At 32.1% G+C, this 15,397-nt stretch overlaps 1 protein-coding gene across 1 annotated transcript; it reads right to left on the bottom strand.

The window, feature by feature from the left end:
* Positions 1-781: 781 nt before the first annotated feature.
* LOC143200033 (uncharacterized) lies at positions 782-14,808 on the bottom strand. The gene is made up of 5 exons (XM_076410263.1): positions 14,444-14,808; positions 10,241-10,456; positions 6,202-6,340; positions 3,672-3,842; positions 782-1,030 (listed from the first exon to the last, which is right to left on the bottom strand). The coding sequence occupies exons 1-5, from the start codon at positions 14,655-14,657 to the stop codon at positions 892-894; spliced, it is 879 nt and encodes a 292-aa protein (XP_076266378.1). The 5' UTR covers positions 14,658-14,808; the 3' UTR covers positions 782-891.
* Positions 14,809-15,397: the final 589 nt, after the last annotated feature.

Genomic DNA, 15,397 nt, shown 5'->3' with positions numbered 1-15,397 from the left:
GTCTTATTTTAAAATATATAGTATAAGTCCTATAAACAGGTGGTGTTAAAATTTATAGTTTACGAACGTCACTATCACGTCGCATATTTAGCTGATTAGCCAGAACATTGGGGTACACTTGCTTTTAAAGTGCTTAACACAAACATTTTGAATTACACTTGTTATGAGTTCTAAAGGGATGTCACGTTATATCACTTCATTAGAGACATAGTAAGATAGATAGGCTTTGCCTATGCAGATGCCAATAACAGAACTCGTATTTACTCGTATAGCAATACCTTGTTATTTAATTATAACTTAGGTGCGCGCCCAATAAACCAATGCATTTGATACACTTGAAGTCCAAGCTATTTTCGTTTAACAATTATGTGCTTCTTCCAGATTAAACATCAGTCCAGATGCATATCAAGATATTTAGTTGATATTAGTTGTATCATGTTCTTCTGAGCAGAATAAATGTTAAATGGCTAGACTTGCCCATTTAACATTCATTAATAGATGGTTTCGTTTGCATTAATACGTCAAGTCTTCAGCAACAATTGCATTTCATCATTGTAGAATGTTTGATGCTGTTGATTGTTGTGTCACCTGCGTATGTTTTCACAGTAGTGTTTTTTGTATTTGTATGAATACTTATTTCCCACGGGCAGAGCGTTGACGTTCTAGGAGATTAATACAAAAAAAAAATTATAACACTTTTTTGTAAATCTATTAATGTTTGTGTAGATATATGAATCATACCTACCATAGATTCATAAGAATGGAGTAGAATAAAGACTACTTTTAATTAAAAACATTTATTAAATTAAACAATAATTTACAACGATAAATATAGCGAGTTATTTCTTATTAGAATAGTCGCCATTATTAGCCCATTAACTTTATTCCCAATCAATATAAATATATGTTCGGATCGGTCGATTCTTCAAGATGCACAGTCTTATTCTTTGGATCTTTTGCGTTGAGATAGTCTCGGTAAAATAGAACTCCTATGCTACCACCATAAAAAAGTAACGGTACAAAACTTATCCTACAAGAAAACAACAAATCTCTAATAATATTGTGTGTCAATCAACAATCAATTAATAATATCCATAATAAAAAATAATGATAAAAGCAGCTGAATTTGATATTAAACGTCATAATTCACAGAATGATGATTCGTTAATGGATGAGCTAATCCTCTTTATTGTTGCTTAGCATGATTAGTCGTCAGTAGATAACAAAATGATCGCAATGTACTAATATGAATGAAACGAAAAGAATGTGTGATAAATAGTGATAGATCGTTTATAATTATTACTAGTAGTTACATTCAATTTTAAAATGTTAAATTATTAGTTAAAAACATGGTATCACAAAAATATTTTAACATTCATTCAAGTCATTGTAAGTTAAGAGGTAATTTCCACATCCATTTTAAAAATTACAATTATTCGATTTTTTTTTTCGAAATAACGTTATTAGGTCTCAAACTGACCATTTTCTTTATTTTCATTTAATTTCGTTACTTAAATATACTTAATTTAGTCAAAATAGTACCTTAAACATGAAAAACGTATCTCCTCTAGCCTGTCCCTTAACAGATTCTGTTCGTGTAGCGGTGACTTTAAATACATAGAAATCTAATAAACTATCAAAATCACGCAATTTTATCACTATCAATTTAAAAAAAAAGCTAAATAAATAACTCAACAATTGTAATCTAAAAAATAAATTTACATAATATTTCGTTTTCATAAAAAAATTGCATCTATATTTGTCCCACATATGTTGCGTCTCGTACCCTGAATTTTTGTATTCGTTTAAAAACAACGTTTGTTTACGTTATCGGATAAATCCATGACCTTAAAACAAAATTCAGCTTCGCGCGACCTGGCTGCGGAACTATATTGTCATTTCAGCAACATAACACCACATGTACAGTTATGAATCAGTAAGTATGATCTCTCCACTAGTAAGTTTTATTTTATGATTATTTCTCAAGATTTTATATTATTTGTATATATTATTATACATATACCATTATAAATAAGTATATATACCATTATATGTGCATAAACTCTGATTTTTATTTATTAATTACGTACTATAAATACTATTAAGACTATTTCTATTGATTTTCCAAAATGTATCTCCCTCATCGTACCTCCCCTGCTTCGTCATGTCAATATACCAAGGGAAAGTCTTTTATGTCTAGAGGATTTCTCTTTTACAGAATATGGTGGCCGAAAAAAAAACACTTGAATAACGCCTAGAAAAAAGGTGCAGTGGAAAGTTTAAGGTACCAAATTATAAAAATTAATCACGATAAATACGTACAATAAAAACTTAGAGATAAAAGAAAAGGAATTGTTAAGAATGTGAACCAAATGGACCCCCGAGAATGTCGGCCCAAAAGCTAAAAAAAATTGACAATAATAAAGTGTGTTAAAAGCACTGAAGATGTACTCATGGGATTTCATTTTGAACTTGGTCTACAACTTTGACAGTCTACAACAAAGAAGTTGTTGAACGGTAATCATGTTTCCCAATACCGTAATAAAATTATGTTTAAAGTATAGGTGTCAATGTTACAAGAGCTTTGCCCTAATATGATTAATTTCACGTGGCATTAATACGAATTACGGGTGCTCCAGATGAAGTGGATGGAACTTGTAAAACAACCGCAGATAGACTAGTTGCGAAAAACCTATCCCACTTCACTGCACCTCAGAAGAAGTATCCGAAAATCATAGTTTTGGACCATTGATGATGGAAACATTTCGAACAAAGGAACAAACCAGCATCAGCAAAGATTTTAAAAACATTTTCAGATACACGAAAAGTTCACGAAAGTGTATTTCTTGCTAATCGTTTGGTAATGCAAAGTTTAAGCTATTTCTGCGACCTTGAGTAGTTTTCAAGTCATTTTAATTTGGGTATATTGGATTATTCGAAATTTCAAAATTTAACAGTATTAGATAGTAAATAATACCTACTGAATGCAAGCCTTTTAAGAGCGGATTAACCGAAATTCAACACACTAGGAATTTTGGTGCAAATTAATTCAGGACTTAAATAGTGGTTAAATTTTGATTTTACCCTTTAACCTTTGAACTTTTAATTGAACCTTTTAATTCTAAAATATATAATGATCTTCCAAATAGAATATTAAAAATAATAAGGTGCCATATGGTTTTGCATAAAACAGATAAACAGAATTTTAACAAAGAAAATCTCAAAGTTCAGTATATGAAAATAAAAAGACAGGAGTCTAGATCTCTAGACTAATAGATCCTATTAAATTTATAGCATCAAACAAATATTAATATATGTATATATATATATATATATATATATATATATATATACATATATATATTATTTTACATTGAGAATGTCAAGTATATAGAATTTAACAGTTAGGTTAGGTTGTATAACGGTTGTTTACTTTGTTTCTTCGTATTTTCGTCCACAGATATCGCTGTTAAAAATATATACAAGCACCTAATATCTTGAACAAGTATTTCTATACCATCGAAAATTGTTGGTTATACCGTTATAAAACTAAGCGATGGTGTTAAATATTGAGTGAGAATAACCTTCAAATAACTATATGTTATGATAGTGAATTTTGTTTAAATTCAAAGTTCTATCATTTAAAAAAAAACATTATTTAGCATACTTACCAATAGGAATATCCTAAAACGGCATTTTTATCTGAAGTCATCGATCCAACTAAGGTATCGGCCAAGCCAACCTCGTGAAATATAACTATATTGTACAATGCACCCCAAAATATCATATATAGCAATGTAAATGAAAATGCCAATGCGTTGTAAATATAGAGACTTCCAACACTGTAAAATAATTCAAAATAAATAAGAAGAAATAAGCTTACTACAAATCTACAAATGATATACTGTAATATCTCGTTATCCGCGGGGGTTGCGTTCCTATAACATGGCAGCGGTTGGTGAAACCGCGGTTAGCGGGTGTATCCATACATGTACAGATTACAAGGAGAAAAGCATGTAATTTTGTTAGATTTATAGTTGAATTTATTTGTCTGTTGATTAATAAAGAAAAATCTCTGTGCATATGTACGCAAGTCACAATGTTATATGTACTTAGAAAATATAAATGTAACAAAATAAAATTTATTTTTTAAAAAATTAGTCTTTCTGCGCTTCTTTGTACGGTTGTAGTAAACCCTCCAGACCACCATTAAACATCTTCCAGTTCCAGTTAAGGATCCAGGTCCAAAATCAAATCCTGCAGTTGATAAAAACAGATGACAAAATTTTACTTATTTTGTCTAAAGTTAAAGACGTAGTTAATTTTCCAGCTAATTTTTTCGAAAAGTATCATCTTCATCATTTGATTCATTGTTTGTATTGCTTTCCAAAATTTCACCGAGTACCACTTCCGCGAGTTCATTGTCATTAGCGGGTAAAACTTCTTAAATATCTGTTAGGATCTGTAAAGATCTTCAAAACCTTTTCCATATATTTGATACGTAACTTGTAAAATGTTAGTGACTTCGGCTTCTTTCCCCGGTAATACTGAGATATCAATAACTATTATAGTTGATTGTCTTAAATCACTCACTGTATCTTTAATAATGGTTATGCAATGAGCATATTAAATTGTTTCCAACTTTCGCTAACAGTCAAAGAAGCATCTGCTTCCATGCATTATAAGATGCAACTAAAAGTGCGCCTTAAATAATATTGTTTAAACACTGCTATTATACTTTGATCTAAATTTCTTCACAGCGAGCATTCTTTTGATATTTTAGAATAGGAAATAGTCGCTGGGGGCCAGATCTGGAGAATACGGTGGATGAGGAAGCAATTCGAAGCCCAATTCATGGATTTTTGCCATCGTTTTCACTTACTTGTGACACGGTGCATTGTCTTGGTGAAGCAGCACTTTCTTTTTCTTCAAATGCAGCCGTTTTTCGGCGATTTCGTCCTTTAAACGATCCAATAACGCTATGTAATAATCGCTGTTGATGGTCCTTCCTTTTCTAAGGTAGTTTATGAAAATTATTCCATGCGCATCCCAAAATACAGATGTCATAACCTTGCCTGTTGTATTTTCCCACGCTTTGGAGCGGGTTCATCGTGTGCAATCCACTCGGATGACTGTCGATTGGACTTCGGAGTGAAATGATGGAGCCATGTTTCATCCATTCTCACATATCAACGCAAAAACTCTTGTTACTTATTTAAATTACACTTAATCATCTCCAAAAAGTGCTCCGAATCATCAACTCGCCGTTGATTTTGGTCAAAAGTGAGCTCGCGCGGCACCCTCTTTGCACAGAGCTTTCTCATACCCAAATGTTCGTGAATGTTATGATTTACACAATCAGTTGATATCTTTAGAGTGTCTGCTATTTCATTCAATTTTATTTTACGGTCATTTAAAATCATTTTGTGGATTTTTTAAATGTTTTCGTCGGTAACAACCTCTTTTGGGCGTCCACTGCGTTGACCGTCTTCGGTGCTCATTTCACCACGTCTAAACTTAGCATACCAATCCTTGATGGTTGATTTTCCTGGGGCAGTGTCCGGAAACTCGGCATCTAGCCAAGTTTTTGCTTCAACACGGAATTTCCTTTTTATCCATTTTTTTCACAATAACAAAAGTTGCTTCAGTCAAAATGCTATAATTCACAAACTAAAGAATCGACCGCTGTCAAATTTATATACGCATCTTTTGCGGGTTGGAGTAACTAAAAAACATATGGATTTAATTATAGTAGCGCCATCTATGTGTCAGACCGGAGACTTTTCGTTTGACTTGTTATGTTTATCCATAATAAAATTTGGACGTCTACTATTTGGAATTCAAGTCAAAATGGTAGCGGGACTTTTGCCCCACCCTATATAAGAAAGATTGAAAACAAACTTTAAGTAAATCTGTTCAGTAGAATGTTATGTAATACGGCCCTGACTATCTGGCCATCTGTTCCTAAAACTACCTGAATGGTGAACACTCGTTCACCATTCATCATTCATTCATTCATTCATTCATTGATTTGATCTGTTTTCTAAAAGACACTCAATGTCGCCTTGTACCGCCGTTCAAGAAGTCGCATCTTCTTTCCGTAAAATAAAACAGTTTTAAAAGTAATTTTTTTTTGTTGAATACCCTAAACGTATAATAATATTTCGAGATACACTTATAATGATATAAATATAATCTTACCTGAAGTAAAACTGTATCGGATTACTAATTGTATTATAAAACGCTAGTGCTGAAGATATTAATCCTATAAAGGTAGCTAAAATTAGACACACCACAGTAGAAAGCCACACTCCTGCATTGATAAAATGTTTGGTTTCTTCTAAAATTAAAAATTAGTATTAATTAAAACTAAATATATTACAAAAGCTCAATCCATTGAATGTTTTAATTTTTTGCATTAGGCCATCATTCAATTAGAAATTATTTTTTAAAAATTTGGTCTCTAACACTTTAGACGTAGCTAACCAAATGTAATTAAATATTATTTTTAATTTAATTAAAGATATATGTTAGGTTATATATAGGTTTCATTGTATTCAGGTTGAACAGATTTTACTAAATACCCAAAGATATGTGTCGGGTGTAAGTGAATAAAAATAATGCACATTACGATAAAATTTAATTTTTTATAGCATAGAAAGCTTCTCTGTATATCTATATATATTTTATATATTTAATTAAATGTAATTTTAAGTTTACAAATTTAAAATTTAACAAGACAGGAAAATACTGAACAAAGCTACATTTTGGTTCAGGCTGTTTGAGTCATAATTGAAATTACAAACAGATTAACAAGCCTGCTGAAATAATGCCTCAAAAGAGACTATACATAAATTAGAAAAAACATAGCAGCTTGATGAATGGCTATATTTATCTTGCGGATTTCCACCATATAACCCAAACAATATTCTATGCGATTAACATTTATATAAATTATTACGAATGCCATACAAATTTATAATATTTATGACTAAAGGATATAATTTTCTTTAAAAATAATACGTATACAACTAAAAAGAAATCCATTAATTTTAGTAGAAATTAAAGGCTTTATTTAGACTAGAATCAAATGATTTAGGTCAAATATCAACAGGTTTGTTCCATAACTTGATACCATTTTGAAAGTAACTCTATTATGCTTCTTTCCTAGAAGCCTTTATCCCTATTGTCAAAGAACTGGGAGAGTCGATTTTAACAGGCTCTATTGAGGATTTTTTTCTTCAACAGAATCGTTCGCTATGGACAAAATGGTAACCACGTGATGCCACGGCTATAAGGTGGCTGCAACAAGAATCTCCCAACCAAACTGCCGTAGTTAGAGGGGTAGCTATTGATGTATATAGACTGACTATATTGAATTCGTGTCCTAGTGACTAAAGTGATCACAATGTGTATGTGTCCCTTTTATGCGATTGTTTATGAGCATATAGAGAATTGGCAAAATAATAGGAACACCTGAGATATACACAATATATGTTTATTAATAAAATGTTGAGTAAGGCTTTTAAAACAGCTGCATTTCTTCGTTGAGTAAATTCGTACAGTATTTAAATAATTTTCAATCGAATGCAGTTCGATTCTCGTACCAAAACATCTGCCAATTGCTACAATGATGTTGGAGATGAAAATCTACTCCTCACTCTCTGCACTCAAACTCTCCAAAACGGTTCGATAATGAGATTTGGAGGTTATGCTGGTCCGGGAAGATGTTTGATGTTTTTGGCTGTGTGTACGGCCACATCGTCTTGGAATATGGTAGCGCTTGACGGCAATATGCCGGTCATAGTAAGAACTTCATCACTGAGTATGTCTGTATGTAGATATTCTCTAAGGTTGTCCATACATAAACTTGGCAACTTGTAGGAAACAATATAAACGATTATTCATGGGACCATATTCTTCCAATCATTAACTGTCGAGGTTTTATGATCGTTGTACTACTTTTTCCGCACCGTAGAGTAGGCTTCCGTTATAAATTCCTTAATGCACGATTCCACAATTGCAGCCTTTCCCTGAATGTTAGCTCTGTGGAGCTCCTACCGTACTGCAGAATTACTCAAGTGACTGTCACTTTTGTCGCGGTACTTGTATATTGTCTGAATACAATCAGTTTAATGGTCTTAAGTCCCTGTCAGTTAACTTTGGGTTTCCACTACTCCTGTTCGCCGATGATGTTTTACCATGTTTTGAATATGCTGTCATCACCGTGAAAGATGTCGCTCGTGAAAAGTTTAGCAATTCGGTTTTTTTCGACACAGACGTTCTCGCTAACTGAGCATCAATGTGTTTCCCTCTTTCGAAGTCTTAGAGATCACACATTTCACTGATCGTTTGTTTTAACCATAGCAGAACAAAGCGTATAATACACTGGAATATACCTACATGCATACCTACAAGATCTGGCATGTAAACTGAGTAATACGTACGCGCATTATTTACACGGAAGCAATGTTGCCAAGATGCATGTGTTCATATTATTTCCTCTCAACCCTGAACGCACAATACAGTTTACGATTCCTTGCCAATCCCACCAAATGAACAACAAAGCATTCCTTGCCGTTAATCCTTGTTTGTCCAGCGTTAGCTCAGACTCGCCGACCATTTTCACTTGACGTTGTGGTCGTTCAGAAATGGGTCTAGTTTGTTACGATTCATCAGCTGTTCACAGATGTAAATTTGGCCAATGATTTCTTGTAAAAGTGGTGTAGCACCCATACATCCATCTTTGTTTTTGTATTTAGACTATTCCAAAAGATTACAAAATGTTTTTGTTCAATTTTTATCTCCTGGACAATAGAGACAGGACTTATATGAAAGTCGGGCTCGGTCATCTCCGAGACCACGTTTTTGATTGGTTCATTTGAATTGACCTACAAAGGCATTTAATTGACTCATTTCTATAACGTTTCAGTTTGTTTACGACGCCATTTTTGTATGTCTGACATAAAATGCAATCAGGATTTTTGTGTTTTAAATATAATCACTATTATTTAATTATAATGTATCTTCATCTCCAAAAGTATTGCGTATCCAGTGTATGTGCGGAAATAAAAAACCAGACGTAGTTTTCCTTGGAAGAAACAACTCAAGTTATCTAGATTAAGGATGTGTGTGTGTGACTTATCATTGCTTTTACCTGGTACGCAAGCAATTATTTATACAAAGCATTTGTGTTCATTTGAAATCATGAGAATATTACACACAGTTTAAACACAAAATGTGTCCTAATTGGACCATAGCAAAATTACATTGAAGGTAAATGTGATTATACTACATGAAAATATTTTGTTACCCTTTAAAAAGTTGTTTGTAAAGTGCCATCAATTAAAAACCTAATTAATTTGAAAGGGTTCATTTATTTGAAACAAATGTATATTGGTCAAGATACTTATACCGATACCTTAACCGAGATAACCTTTTCAATAAGGATGTTAATAAAATACATTAATACAAAATAATATAATACAATTTGTAGACCAACAAGATGAGCTTGAAGCACAGTAGTAATTTTGATATATATCATACAATTTAATTTTTTGTTTCTAAGTATTACTTTTCGGTATGTTTTCTTCATTCTGACGCACATCATACGATTGAAGTGTTTTAATTATCCTTTCCATAATTTTCACAATAACACTTTTTTGTGTTAAACAAGTAAGTAAAATATTAACAGACACAGACTTTCGGCTGGCTGCTCTGCTTTCAGTATGAGGGAACAAAAAGATAGAAACTTTAATACATCTTATTAGAATTGATAGCACTAAAGAAACATAAAAAAGGGGAAAAAGACCTATTGAGAATGTTGATTGTATTTTCCATGAGATATATTATGTTTTCAATCAGATTGTAGCCATTTATATATCCACATTTCATTATTTTTTATTCATATACATTATATATTCATTATGTAGTTATATTTTAACTTCTTGATATTGTATAATATAGAATGTATAAGATAGAATAATATAGAATGTTATATTACTAAATGCTCTTCTAATAAAATATTTTCATTACAGGTGCCTGTAATGGTAATTTGAACTAACCAATAAAATTCAACGAATGTGCTCAGCGCCTTCCTGCTGAGACCGCGCAAAACAATTCTGAAATTATTTGTATTGAGTTGAAACTCTATATATTACTCTATTAATCATATAAAACAATGTTTTAGATTGATTAATGTAATTATTTTACGATCTACATAAAATAATTTTTTACTTACTATTATCAGATTCTGTTCGAAGTGACTTATCGTTTTCGGTTGTCTTAAGGTTTGAAACCAACAGGCTTTTAGAATTATAACCATTTTTATTGCATTCGGACACATAATCGGTGTCATTTAATACATCATTTGTGACGATCTCATTCAATGTGAATTTCCTATAGTCTTTATCACCACATAATAACATACACACATTTTCTCCAAAACTACATGTCACTGAAATTATAATATTACGTTATTAGTTTCTAATTTCTATTCTAATTTTATAGTCAATATCTTCAATGTATATTCGAAAATCTACTAGGATTGTGAATAAGTTTTGAAAAATTTATAATAGATGATAGAACCTATATTATATAACTTTTACAGTTTTTTAAACTATGTTTTAACTATTTTACATCCATTATGTTTCCATTGCTTTTGTAGCAACCGCGTTGATTCTTTAGACCACCATAAATACACCCACATAATATTCTAGGGTTGAATACCATGTTGTACCTTGCGGTCCCAGGATGTAAAAGGCATGTACGACTACATCTCTATCGTCTATAATTAATTACATACTGAGGTTTAAGTATTTTCCAAAAGAGCGTAAAGATACGCACATCGCATATATCCCAAAGAAAAAACCGAATCCTTCAGATTGCAGGCCTATCAGCACACCTTCTATTGCAGCACACTAAACAGCCTTGTGGACGGAATTAGAAGATCGCAGGGTAGGAGCCCTTTTATAAGACAGGGAAGACCTAGTATCCCTGGTATACTACTATTTGGAAGTTAGGTCTTTCCACCGGAAACCAATCTCCGCTGGAATTCCATAAGGTTCCCCTCTCGCCTCGGCCCTGTTCAATGAATCCCAATTAAACTACGCGGCCGAATGGTACTCCGTAGCGAATTCCGCGCGTATCGCCTTCAAATAGAAAAAGTCCTTATCCCCTGGCTCCAGAAAACCACATACTTCGATCTCCATTTCGCGAGACCTCAACATAATTGAAACATTATGGGGAGTTTTCGAACATAGAGGGAGGAGTAGATTTCCATTTGCAACATCATTAAAGCAATAGGCGAATATGTTAGTACAAGAATGGAACAAAATTATTTTTTTCTCCGATATATCGATAATTTTCAATATCAATATTTTTAAATATTATATAGAACAGCCAAGAAGATTAAACTATGATAAAATACAATGTCATACCGATTTAGTTGTAAATTATCAAATATATAAATATATCATATATATAAACAGATAATATAAAGTAACTAAAAGAGTCAAGATTTATAATAAGAAGTTATACCCAATTAGTTTTAATAACAAAGTATTATAATGTAAAAATAAAATTTAGAGTGACTGACTATATAGCAAAAACAAAGAAACATCTAACATATAGATAACCGAAATATTTCGTCGAATAACTGGAAAACGGTTCTCGTACAGACAAAGAAGCGAAAATATATAAATAATCTACAGGGTAGAAAATGTTAATGAGTACTTACTAGATAGAAAACTGCACGGAATCAGAATATCTGTACAATGGACAACAGAAGAATTACACGCGAAAAATCATCATTATACCAGGCGCAAAATGAGACGCAGCTTGGTAAGGTAACGCAGTGAGGGTCATGGCACGTGTAGGCAGGATAAAACTGCCTGACGCCGAAACCGCGCAAATACAGTTGCAGTTCTCCCTTCGCAGTAAGGCTGTACATAGTAGTAGGCTTGGTACAATGGCAATTGATACTGCACTAATAACGACTGAAATAGTAATGTTTATCTCCCAGATGGCTAGTAAAAGGTAAGGAACGCCAACACGACTACGTCTCTCTCTTTTTCCCTTTTTCTATTTCATTCCTTTCTTGCATCACTTCCACACAATCTTGACTTAACATAATATCCTATCCATCCTCCCGTAGATCATATGTAAACATTCAACAACTTAAATAAAGAATGGATCAATCAGGTTCACCGAGTCAAATCGCAATATCATGGCACGACGGTTTAAAGCATAAGATTAAAATTCTTCTCCCTGACAAATACTCATACATTTTAGAGTCATATATAACTGACTGATATTTCAGAGTCAAGCAAGCAGATGTTTATTATGACTTGAGGAAAATACAAACAGGTGTGCCACAGAGAAATGTATTGGGACCAGGCCTTTATCTGCTGTACACGTCCCGAGTGCCTACATTCAATGAAAATGTTGTTGCTATATTTGCAGATGACACTGCGATCCTAGCCATTAACGATAACAAGACTAAATGAACCGAAAAATTACAAACAGCTATTTCTAAACTACAATGCTGGCCAGACAAATGGCACATCAAAAAAAATTTAAGAAATAAATCAGTCCATATTGATTTCGTCAACAAAAGAATCAAGCATAAGCCAGTATATATTAAATAGCAAGTAGTCCCGTATGGAAATGCAAGCAGATATCTTGGCATGACCACTGACAATAAACTCAGGTGGAAGCTACATGTTAAGAAAAAATATGAAACTAAACTTGAAGTATAAAGAAATGTACTAGTTATAGGACAGATATTCATCCCTATCAGTATTTAAGCTTTTGCTTTACCAACAACTCTTGAAACCAGTGTGGACTTATGGTGTTCAAGTGTGGGGTTGTACCAGCCAAAGCAATAGAAATACAATACATATATTTCAAAACAAAGTACTAACTACGAGGTATTGTTAATGCTCCACAGTGCATTCGTAACAACAATGTACATAAAGACATGAAGGTAGAAATTGTCGGTAACATTATCAAAGACTATGCCCAAGGACTGAACAGAGGCTACATCAGCAAGGTTCCCCAGCTCCTAGATAACGATAGCTTAGTCAGAAGACTAAAGGGAATAAAACCACTTGATCTAGTTCAGTAAAGTTAAAAGTAAATCTTAGTGCATATTAGAAATAATGACATAGATGTTAAGCCCAAAGTGTCTATCATAGACTAAGTATTTTGTAATGTTAAACCGTAGCAAATTGGGATAAAAACAAATAGCTTATTAGTGTTCATTTATTAGATTGCTAAAATAAATAATTTAAAAGAAAATAAGATAGAGTTAAAGATGTGTGAAAATAGGTAAAACCTCAGTATTGTCAGAAATATAGAAAAAATTAATCAAAATACGGACCAAATAGGTTCCTTGACCTAACTTTAACCAGTTTTTCTTAATTAAATGAATAATAAGAATCAATTCGCAATCCTAATAGTTGAATAAATCTCAATATCATATATACATTGAAATTACAATTTAAAAAATGCTATAAAACTTACTTTGTACATCATATACACTTGCTCCACAAAATTTGATGCAATTTATAATTTTTGATTAAACATACCTACTCTCTGACACATTTTCATTATGTGTCTGTATATTTATACAATGCGCAGAATCTAATTAAGCCATAATATTAGCAGATATTAGTAACGCAAATTCCATACAATTATGAAAATGGATTTTAACATTTTTTGTCTTTTTATTTTCAAACTTAAGTGCTCTAGATCGGTGACCACTATTTCCGTCCAAGCTTTATGGCCACCAAAAAGTACGCAGAGAAATACAATACATATATTTCAAAACAAAGTACTAACTACGAGGTATTGTTAATGCTCCACAGTGCATTCGTAACAACAATGTACATAAAGACATGAAGGTAGAAATTGTCGGTAACATTATCAAAGACTATGCCCAAGGACTGAACAGAGGCTACACCAACAAGGTTCCCCAGCTCCTAGATAACGATAGCTTAGTCAGAAGACTAAAGGGAATAAAACCACTTGATCTAGTTCAGTAAAGTTAAAAATAAATCTTAGTGCGTATTAGAAATAATGACATAGATGTTAAGCTCAAAGTGTCTATCATAGACTAAGTACCTTGTAATGTTAAATCGTAGCAAATTGGGATAAAAACAAATAGCTTATTAGTATTCATTTATTAGATTGCTAAAATAAATAATTTAAAAGAAAATAAGATAGAGTTAAAGATGTGTGAAAATAGGTAAAACCTCAGTATTGTCAGAAATATAGAAAAAATTAATCAAAATACGGACCAAATAGGTTCCTTGACCTAACTTTTACCAGTTTTTCTTAATTAAATGAATAATAAGAATCAATTCCCAATCCTAATAGTTGAATAAATCTCAATATCATATATACATTGAAATTACAATTTAAAAAATGCTATAAAACTTACTTTGTACATCATATACACTTGGCGACGGTACTGCTCGTTCATAACTACCTCTAAATAATCCATAATTTACAGAACTTGTTGCTGTATTAAATGTTAAATCGGTTATTTTAGCAGTTATCCAATATTGCGTACTTAACGAAATTATATTAAATATCACTGCAATGCCTGATATCACAAAAGCAGCTAAAATATAAACCCTATTTGTAGTCGCCATTTTTAAAATCTGTCAATTCCAATAGCATATCATAAACTATTGTTCACTATGAAAAAAAACAAATACACTTCACATAGATTAGCTACTATTATGATACATAACTTATTTTAATAAACCGAATATTTTCCACTCCTTAGTATTTAGGTTTCACAATTCGTATATGAACTGCAGATAACACAATCAATCACCGGTTTATCTCAAATCAGATAGCTTATTCTGATAAATTAAATCTATTTTTTGATATGTGCTATGACACTTGAGTTTGTATTGTGATATGAAATAAAATGAACATACAGAGGAGGCAAAAATAAACGGATTGCGAACGGAAATAAAATTATTAAAGTGTGGTAAGACCGCAGGAGTCCACCAGGTCACGACAGAAAAAGGGTAGATGACTATTTTCGAAAAACTATTTTATGACAATTCTACGTATTTACTTTATCTGGAATAAAATTTTTTCTGCAAAAAAAAATAATTTGAAAGAAAACTCCAAAGTATTCCGAAAAGAAAGGTGATACAACTACTAGATGTTTTTTAAAATGAAATCGATCTTTTGGACAATTTATTATAATATCACACACCTCTAAAGCAGAAATTCGGTGATCAAATTTACTGTTGCTTGGACGGTTGCGTTTATTTTCTGGTGACTCATGACTTATTATATCTGCTTCACTAATGATGTTATCAATATTATTTCGAACTTGAATAATACTGCTTTCAAAATTATCGATAGCGTCTCA

This window comes from Rhynchophorus ferrugineus, unplaced genomic scaffold (genome assembly GCF_030347505.1).
Source record: "Rhynchophorus ferrugineus isolate W39M unplaced genomic scaffold, kcgeb_rfMv2 rfM7, whole genome shotgun sequence".
NCBI classification, from domain to species: Eukaryota; Metazoa; Arthropoda; class Insecta; order Coleoptera; family Curculionidae; genus Rhynchophorus; species Rhynchophorus ferrugineus.
The sequence above is the reverse complement of the archived record's forward strand: the minus strand, read 5'-3'. Positions and strand labels throughout refer to the sequence as shown.